The sequence below is a fragment of the Lactuca sativa genome, chromosome 9, assembly GCF_002870075.4.
Source record: "Lactuca sativa cultivar Salinas chromosome 9, Lsat_Salinas_v11, whole genome shotgun sequence".
Classification (NCBI taxonomy): Eukaryota; Viridiplantae; Streptophyta; class Magnoliopsida; order Asterales; family Asteraceae; genus Lactuca; species Lactuca sativa.
This window is the reverse complement of record NC_056631.2, coordinates 31890345-31900914: the sequence shown is the minus strand read 5'-3', so window position 1 is coordinate 31900914 and position 10570 is coordinate 31890345. Positions and strand designations below refer to the sequence as shown.

At 34.7% G+C, this 10570-nt stretch overlaps 1 protein-coding gene across 1 annotated transcript; it reads left to right on the top strand.

Moving 5' to 3' along the window:
• Positions 1-6460: 6460 nt before the first annotated feature.
• LOC111878642 (transcription factor bHLH130) lies at positions 6461-10079 on the top strand. Its single transcript, XM_023875152.3, has 6 exons — positions 6461-7439; positions 8024-8295; positions 8830-9003; positions 9067-9132; positions 9558-9626; positions 9767-10079. Exons 1-6 carry the CDS (start codon positions 7022-7024, stop codon positions 9821-9823), a joined length of 1056 nt encoding a protein of 351 aa, XP_023730920.1. The 5' UTR covers positions 6461-7021; the 3' UTR covers positions 9824-10079.
• The last annotated feature ends 491 nt before the right edge of the window (positions 10080-10570 follow it).

Sequence of the window (10570 nt, the reverse complement as noted above, 5' to 3'; positions counted from 1 at the left end):
AAAAAATTCAAAGCTTTGGTGGAGAATGAAATTGGAAAGCCTTTAAAAGTGTTTAGAAGTGATCGAGGAGGTGAGTTTACTTTTCTCAAGCTTAACTCTTTTTGTGAACAAAACGGAGTCAAATGCCACCTTACCGCCCCATACTCTCCACAACAAAACGGAATTGTGGAACGAAGAAACCGAACACTAATGGACATGACACGAATCAATCACGTTTACACAAGAGTCCTTGGTGATACAACTCCATACGAAAAGTTGTATAAAAGAAAACCGAATTTAGAAAATGTTCGTATATTTGGGTGTCTAGCACATGCAAAAATTGAACCGGTTAATCTAAAGAAGTTAGATGCAAGATCAAGACCACCAGTGCATGTTGGTTCCGAACAGGGTACGAAAGTTTATCGGTTGTTTAACCCGGTAACACAAAAAATAATCATGAGTTGAGACGTTATTTTTGATGAAACCAAAGGGTGGGATTGGGCTAAAGAAGCAGAAACCAACAATGAAGAACCGAGATCATTCATAATACCATGGGACTATCCAAGAGACGATGTGAACAACAACCAAGGAAATGATGTAAGCAATGATCCAATTGAACCAATTGAATCGGATCATGAGATTGGAGACGGAGCGGAAGTACAAGATAATGAACAACCAAGTATGGTAAATAATAATGTTCAACAAGGACCTGCAAGTTAAAGACCCTCAAGAACAAGAGTACCTCCAAGATGATTTCAAGATTATGAACTTGATCTTGATAATCTCGAAGAAGTCCTTCTAAGTTAGAACCGGAAAACCAGACTGGAAACGTTAGAACCGGAATATATAGAACCGGTTCCGGGTCTAAAAATTGGCTTTATCCGGGTTCCGGGTAATCCGAATTTAGGTCCATCGGGTCCGGGTAAACCGGGTCTAAAAACCGGAACCGGTGTTCGAAACCGGAACCACTTTTAGGACCGGAACCGGTTTTTGTGAAACATTTAAAAGATGCATATCTCATTCGTTTCAACCCCGATTGACATGCGGTTTTTTCCAACATGTAGTTTAGAGTTTGTACATGACTTTAGACTATAAATTTGCCATTTTTAGTGTAATGCCCTGTTCTAAAATATTCATTTATGGAATTTCAAAGTCCAAGGCCAGGGGCGTTTTAGTCATTTATTAAATATGGAGGTATTATTCGAGAAGTTTGTGGGCCAGGGTGTATTGTTCGAAACGTAGGGTTTCTCGTCACCTTTCCGTGGATATAAAGTTCGCCGGAATCGGATCAAGAATAAAGAAGTTACAACACTTTGAAGATGTTGACAATGATGGCCCCTTAATGGAAAAGTTGGCAAGGATGCCCCCTTTGCATGCACGTAGTGCACGCGTGTTTAGCTGGGTACGCCCAGCGTAGAAGAGCAAGTGATCGCGGGTCCGGGTAGGCGTACGCCCAGTGTACGAGAAGTACGCCCAGCATACGCTCAGAGTCTCAAAACCCTAATTTTTTAGGGTAAGTCACTATATAAAGAACATGATACCCTGGTTTTCAGCCTCCCTCTCATTCTCACTCAGCCACCACGAAACCCTAAACTCTCTAGAGTGTTCTTGGAGATTGTAAGGCCATTTTGTGTGCATTTTGGTGCTTTTGGGGTGGAGTGACCATCTTGAGGTCTCATTGATCAAGGAAGAGCCTTTGGATCCAAGTTCTTTAGCTCAATTGCAAGCTCCTGAAGGTATAAAGTTTCTAACTTTCCTCTTAGAAGCTTAGATCTAGATCTAGGGAGCTTTTGGGACCTTTTTAGGTCCAAAAGTTGGACCTTTAAGATGTAACTTTGCCTTCAAGCTTGGGATTGCCACCCTTAGAGCTAAAAGTTCCCCATAAGCAGTAAAGTCTCGATCTTTATGGTCCCAATAAGCTCATGCATGAGATCTAGCCTTGGTTTTAGAAGAGTATGGTCACCTTTTTGAGTTTGAGTGTATTTGGTGGATTGCAAGTCACCAAGTTAGTGACTTTATGGACTAAGACATCAGCAAGGACCTGGATCTGAGTTAGTAGCCTCTGGAGTGGGGTATTAAGCACTTAATGGAAAAGTGTCTTAATAGGATGGTTACGCCGAGCGTAAGTGAAGGTACGCCACGCGTACTCACTAGCAGGCCAGTATGCTTAGCGTACAATGGAGTACCCCCAACGTACTCAGCAGAGTTGGGCTTTGTGCATATTAGGCCTCGGTGTAGGCTTTGTTGTGGATTTTGGGCCTGTGAGCCATAGTAGGCCATCAAAAGTCAGTTAGATTATGGGCCAGGGACATTTTTGGGCTTAAGTAGGGCCCCGATGAGGAGTTAGGCCCAATTTAGACAATTGGGCCATTAGTGGGCCTTTAGTGGGCCATTGATGGACTTAGAAGAATTAAAGGGTTTGGGGCTTGGTTATGACCCACACCATAGCAGGGGGTAAAATAGTCATTTTACCCGTAGATGGATCCTTATTCTGATTTAGTGTTTCAATTGGTCATGATAGCCGGGGAGCAGTCGGAACAGTAGTCAGGGATTTCTTACTCAGGCTTTTAGCAGTCAGTTCTTCGAGGTGAGTTTCCTTCCAGTAGGAACGGTTCTACGGCCACAATGCCAACCCGTCTAGTTAGCAGTAGTTTCCGGACCTCGGTCCGATGCAGTAGTTCAGTGTGCTTGATGTCTTTGTGATTCAAGCATGTTTTTGTGTTATGTGCTCCGAACTTCGGTTCGATACAGTATGCAGTATACGTGATCATGCTAGTTGATATGTTTATGCTATGTTATGTTCAGTTAGTCCGAGCTTCAGCCCGATGCAGGGGCAAGGCCCCAGTTAGTCCGAGCTTCGGCCCGATGCAGTTAGCCGAACTTCGGTCCGATGCAGGGGCAAGGCCCCAGTTAGTCCGGGCTTCGGCCCGATGTAGTTCCCGGACTTCGGTCCAATGTAGGGGAGCAAGGCCCTAGTGAGTCCGGGCTTCGGCCCGATGCAATTAGCCAAACTTCGGTCCGATGCAGTGGGCAAGGCCCATTTTGTGCTTATTATGTTATTGTATGGTAAGTGGTAGTTTGGGGGAGCTCACTAAGCTTCGTGCTTAGAGTTTCAGTTTTGGTTTCTGGTACTTCCGCAAGTAAAGGGAAGAGCTCGGGATGATGGCATTGCACACACCACAGCTTCAGTTTTTGTCCTGGGAGTTGATTTAGCTTTTCATAGATATGATTTGATACAGTTTTCTCGTGATACTTTGTTATGGTTTTGAGATATTGACGTATGGGTTTTTACTTTATGGTATTGATATAATGATTTTAGTAATGACTAAACAAAATTTTTGGGTCGTATTTTGGGTCGTTACATTTAGTTTTATATTCATTGACTTACAGTCCCCCAAAATCGAGATATCAAAGCTGAAAGTTTTTAGTTTTTCAATTTTTTTGTATTCGGTGAAAGTTTCAAAACATGCATATCTAATTCGTTTGAAGTCGGATTGACATGTGGTTTTTTCCAACTTGTAGTTTACAGTTTGTACATGAGTTTATACTATAATTTTGTCATTTTTGGTTTAACATTCAATGATTTACAGTCCTCTGAAGTCGGGATATCAAAACTGAAAATTTTCAATTTTCAGCTATTTGTTTTTGTACTTTGTATTATGTGAAAATGTTAACACATGCATATCTCATTTATTTAAAGTCGGATTGACATGCGGTTTTTTCCAGAGTGTATTTTATATTTTGTACATGATTTTAGACTATAATTTTGTTAAATTTGGTTTCACATTCAATGAGTTACAGTCCCCCAAATTCGGGATATCATTATGAAAATTTTCAAAGCTCAACCCACTAAGTAGTAAGTAATTACCAAAAAATTCCGGATTTTCTGGGTCTAAACCCACTTTATCCGGTTCCAACCTACCCACTTTGATGTTTCCGGGTTTTTTCGGTTCTAGACCCACTTTACCCGGAACCGAACCGGAACTGGTTCCTATATACCGGTCTGGTTTCCGGTTCTACAAAATCCCGTTAACCGGTTCCAGGTATTTCGGGTCCGGGTCCATCCGGTCCGGGTTTGGACCCACTTTCATCCCTAGGTTATAGTGATAGTAGTCACAGTGTTGACCCAGATGACGGAAGAAGCACAACCGGTCACATTTTCTACTATGGGTCATCTCCAATTACATGGTGTTCGCAAAAGCAAGATACCGTTGCTTTATCATCTTGCGAGGCGGAATTCATGGAAGCTACAGCAACCGCATGTCAAGCAATATGGCTTTAAGATTTGCTTGGAGAAATCATGAACAAAGCACAAGAGAAAGTGATTCTTAAAGTTGATAACAAGTCCGCTATCGAACTAACAAAGAATCCCATCTTTCATGGAAGAAGTAAACACACTCACATGAGGTTTCACTTCATTCATAATTGTGTTGAAAAGGAACAAGTGGAGGTGGAGTACATTCCCGGTGAAGAACAAATGGCGGATATCGTTACAAAGCCATTAGCTCGAGTCAAGTTCAAGGAAATGCGGAGCTTGATCGGGGTTGAAGAATTCTCTAGAAGGACTTAGAGATTCGGGGGTGATTGTTGGAATCCTAAGTCACGTAGGACCTTGGAGACCAAGCAATCATAATATGGCAAGTTGGTCATGTTTCCTAATTCCAATCTAATAGCAAGTCGGTTATTAGATCCTATATAAACATTGTCTTAGTCGTGTTAGGGTATGAGATAGTAATTGTAAACAAGTGAGTTTTAAGCAAGTTTCTCATTAATCAAAGAGCTATTTTGATTAAACCGTTTTGCAATTTACTTTCTTTTCATTAGATTTATTATGGTAGATATATTTCTTGATTTGTTGAAAAAAACTATAACATCTTAAAATTTGAAGATTTAGTTTGTAGAATAATTAAATTAAATAAAATTGAACTTGAGGCAAAATTCAAACTTGGGGAAAATTGGTGAAGAAATGTAAAAATTATTTCTATTGCTCACTTAATTAAATTTGTAGTGGACCATATTTTCTATGTAGTTATTGAAAGAAGTAAATAAATTTAAAATGAATATAATGGAAATAAAGAAGTACATATAAGAAAAAAAAGATATAACTACTTCACTATAATAAGCGTCCTACTTTAGAAACATGCAAATTTCATATAAATACATAATAAATGTGTTATAATTGTTAAAATGCTTAATTGAGACAATAGATAAGATAATCGACTTTAGATACATCAACTTTATAGATAACAAACTAAATTATATTAACTATATAATAATTTTATTATATTATAGTCTTAATATTTTATGCATTATTAGGATGTTATAAGTTTTTCCAACAAATCAAGAAGTATATCTACAAGAACCAAAAATCATGAATATATATAACAAACGATCATTTGGTAATTAAAGCGATCCCAAGACCCTCATATCCCCCAAGATCACATTAGCTTATATGACTGTGCATTCCACACATTCAAACTCATTTTAATGTTTCGTATTTTATGAAAAATACATTTATAATATAACCAAAACATATTTATACATAAAATTATGATTTTAATATAAAAAACCTTGTATTTATATAAAAAATGTGGTTTTTAAATGAAAAAATGTTTTTATATGATTTCAAATGTAAAAAATTATTTATACAGTTTCAAATGGAAAATGGCCAACACCGAACGAAATTGAAAAAATGATGTTCGATTTGGAACAAAAAATTAAAATTGAAAAATTGAAAAAAAAATCTTAGTAACATTTTTTTATGACTAATAAGTCTTTTTTATAATCTTACAACGAACGAGAAGGAAAACGGAAAACAAGTTGCACCGTTAAACATTTTCTTATGGTAACAAAATTGAAAAAAAAAAAACAAAAAAACTTAAAGTTTTTAGTGTATTTTTTTTTTTAAAAATGTCAACATGACATATCATTAAAACCGACATATACGTTCTCAAAACTAACAATTATCATCTCACGTTAGCAGACAACCGAATTAAACAGTCAAATGGTCAAAATTGTTACAAATAGTTAAAAAAAATAACGTGTCAAAAATTAGTTTTCATATAAACGAATTTAGTTTACCTTTTTATATACAAAAACCCTACGATTCCATAACAAATTTTTAGCACCAATATAACTAGAATAAATTAAGAAATTAGGTCAACAAGTAGTTCTGAATTGCAGTCAACAGAATGACTAAACTAATGACGAGAATATTAGGATTTTTATATGTTTTATAGTTAACAACTTAAGATGACTAAAGTAGTGAATTGCAGTCAAGAGATTAACTAAACTATACATTTTTATATCAATTGAAATACTCGGTTTTATGACTTAGAACTTAATTTCTGTAAGTAATAGTTAATAAATAAAAAAGGTAAAACCAAAATTAGAAAGAGAACTTTCAGAAATTTTGCCTGTCTTTTTATATTCAATATATGACTATATTTTATAAAAAAATATGTTTCATTTACTCGATCTTTTTCCAACCGCCTGTTTAATCATATCCTCCTATATTTTAAAATTTTAGCCTACTTTTTCTTTCTCGATGTCCGTAAAGCAAACGTTTTTGCTTTCGATTCGTTAAGAGTATTTGAGAGCAGTCGATACTGCAAGTTTACTCCTGAACTTGAAGGAAATTACAAGATTGTCCCATCTCCAGTCATCGTTATCATTAATAACTTCTGCTTTAGCTTAGTTTCATCACAATAGAACACACACACACACAGACACGAATCAAGCTCTCATCAGATCTGCTCACAAAATATCTCCACACAAAACCCTAAAAAATTTAATATCCTTACTTACTTCACCCACAAGTTTCAAATACCGACAAAGCTTATAAACCAAGCAGATTTAATTCTGATAATGATTCAAGAAAACAAAAGGTGAAAGGAACTCATGCTCATCATGATTCTCAAGCATTATTCATCGGTTCCACCTCAATTTGTTCTTAGATGTTAAAGCATCGGCACATGAATTTCATCTCTCACAGAATTTAACTTTTATTGATTTTTATTTTTAATTTAAGAGTTGGGTTTTGATGAATTTTGATATGAGCAATCAGAACAATAATGGGTTGCTCAGGTTTCGGTCGGCACCTAGCTCTGTTCTTCAGAGTTTCGTTAATGATATTGAAAAACCCAGAGATGTAAATGATGGGTTGAATTACAATTTGGTTTCTCAGAGTTATCAAGATCTACAAGAAGAGGTGGATCTTAAACCTAATTTGATTACTGGGTTCTCTTTGAATCCTCAATTGCAATCATCTCATTATCCGAGACAGAGTACAAGTCAAACAAGCATGGATAGTACAAATTCATACAGCAGGGAAGCTCACTTAAGCTCGTCCATAGCGATGAGTATTGATAATTTGAGCCAGCAATCTAAAATGGGTTCGAGTCTTTTGAGACAAAACAGCTCTCCTGCTGGATTATTCTCTCACCTCAATCACCCAAATGGTACTGTTCAATGTTCTTGATTTATATTCATGTTCTTTTCCCTCAAAATTTTAATTTTTTTTTTCTGGGTATGTCATGAAATCGTTCTTGTTTATATCAATGGATTGAAGTTCGATTCGTTTTTTTTTACATGAAATTCGTATTCAATTTCGATCTCGTTTTTTTGGATTTTTTTTACCATTTATGGTAATAGCTGTTGGAGTAAAAAATTTCTATATTTGGGGTCTGTCTTTTGATCCATGTATCTATCTACTTATGAATGTTTATCCCTTTTTAACTTTGCACACCTTCCGCCATGATTAAAACATGGTTTTGATTTTGAAAACTTTATTATTCCACTTAAACTTTTCTAATCCATCTTAGACTATTAAATTGATAAAATCAAAATTAAACCGAATTTCTTCAAAAATTATAAATTCAAGGTATCAAGTTACACTTCATATTTTCGGATTATATCCAATAAAAAACCGTTCATCTCATTCGGGGTTTCGGATATTCTAAAGAATCAAGAACCAAAAACCAAAAAGAAAAAAATTAACAATCTTGAGTTCAATTAATGAATGTTATTCAGCAAAAATATGCAGGTTATGGTTCAATGAGGGGTACAATTGGAAGTTACAGATTGGGAAATAATGTGAACAACAATGGTGATCTAATTTCATCTTCAAGCAGATTAAAGAGACAAATGAGTTCCTCATCTTTAGGAATGCTCCCACGGATCTCTGAAATCGAGCCCGTTACGGTTGAACTGGGGGTCCTTAACGATGCATCGGATTATCCTTTTGGTTCATGGGAACACGACTCTTCACCCTTCATTGACAACTTCACCGGGCTCAAAAGAGAGATAGAAACTCGGGTATTGTTTATCAAAACACATCTTGGATTCTTGACCTCACTTTCATATTGTTCTTGTTATACAATGCTATAGTTAATAGATTTTTCACAATATAATGTTCTAATAACACATAATTTGAAATACAATGCTACAATAAAAAACAACTCGCATATTACAAAAAGACAACGAGTAAAACGATTATGTTTTTGTCAGGTTTGATGTTTAACTACTAATACTTTATCTTTTTCCAATCAAATCACAAAAGTATCAAAGTACTAATATTTTATCTTTTTCAATCAAATCACAAAAGTTTCTAAATATAATAAGAGATAATTTGACATGTTATACTAGGTTTCACCATATGGTAATTTTCCAAATTAACCATTTTCACTTACATAAGGTGAGAAATGGTTAATTTTGAAAAACTTCTAAAACTTTTATGTTTGATTAGACAAAATAAAGTATAAACGGTTAAACTGCAAAATTGCCCTAAAAACATGGGAAGTACATTGCTATTTTCTGCATTTATAATTTTAGTAAATTGCTTGATTTTAGAATGGCGATCATCTTGGCAATCAAATACCGATGTTGTCACATCACTTGAGCTTACCGAAAACCTCAATAGAAATGGCGGCTGTTGAAAAGTTACTTCATTTTCAAGATTCTGTACCCTGCAAGATTCGTGCAAAACGAGGATGTGCTACACATCCACGAAGCATTGCTGAGAGGGTAATTTAGAAATTTTGACGTTTGATTTTTGGTCTTTTTTTAATCATTCATCAATTTCTTTAGGTTCGAAGAACACGAATAAGTGAAAGAATGAGGAAATTACAAGAACTGGTCCCACAGATGGACAAGGTATCGACCTTTTCAATATATGTATATAGAGAGAGGTTAAATGCAAGGAATAACAATGTTCTCTCACAATTTGTCTATCATAATATAAGATTTTAATTTTTTCCTAGTAAAATATCGAACATGAGAAAATATTCTCAATTATAGCGGTGCCAACCGAATATTAAACAATTTTCATTGCTGTAATTGCACATTTTTTAAATATAACGCTATAATTGGGTAATTAACAAAGTACAACGTTTCCATAAGAACACAAATGGAAGTACAATGTTGCAACAAAGGAAATGAAAGTAGGATGTGATAATTCACAAATAAATGAAAGTATATTATGCGTTCTTGGATTTAGGCCATGAATATATACACGCTAGTACTCTTTAAAGACAACTTTTGGAAAACTAGAATCTAAATGTTCTTTATGTTATGGGTAGCAAACAAACACATCGGACATGTTGGATTTGGCTGTTGATTACATCAAAGATCTTCAAGAACAGTACAAGGTATCAAAGGAACAACCTTAACTTTCTCAACTAATTACTATTTATATTTTTTAAAGTTTTTTTTTTTTTTATTTTTTTTTTCTGTTTTGTTTGATCGATACCATTTTTGTTAATATTCAAATTTTTATTTTTATTTGTAGGTGTTGAAGGATGGTCGAGCAAACTGTGTATGTTCTGCAAGGTCGGGTCCAACCTAAGCTTATGAAGAAATTTTTTTGTTGGTTATATATATATATATACTTCTGGTTATTATCCAAAAGAACGTAAGTGAGGATAAACTGTTAGTTACTAGCTTACGTATTAGTTTGACAAATGTTATATTAACGGTTGTCAAACGAAATATAAAAATATAAAATATTATTAGGTATAATAAAGTTTTTATTTAGTTGTACATGGAATGTAATAACATTAATATTTGCTATATATAGTAATATACATATATAAATTGTAATAGTGGACCATGAAGTGTGAACACAGTTTCAAATGGCGGTCTAACCAGTTTAGGAAAGAAAAATGTTGTTAGGAAATGTCTTTTTCTGGAAAGAAAGTGACGCAACATGGCGTGACACTTTGTATTTAATTTTTCATCTGTCACGTAAAACATATGTTGGCCCCTGATAACCCTCCCTCATAAATTGCAATTATTTTTGTTTGTACCTTTTCTCTTTAGGTCATCATCATTCATCAATGCATTTATAAAAGTATTTCATTTGTTTCCATTTTTTTTAATTACTTTATATATTAATTCGGTTACGTATTTTTGAAGATTGTTAACAATGTCATAAGAACGTTATAATTGATAAAATAAATATAGCTTTAGTTATTTATATCTTAGAAAATGAGTTAAATATCTGTCAATAGTTTATTCCAAATTCTAAAAATAGAATAATTGAACTATGTGAACGGTGAAACAAGCGGGCCTATAACGAAAAATCTTAGGGCGT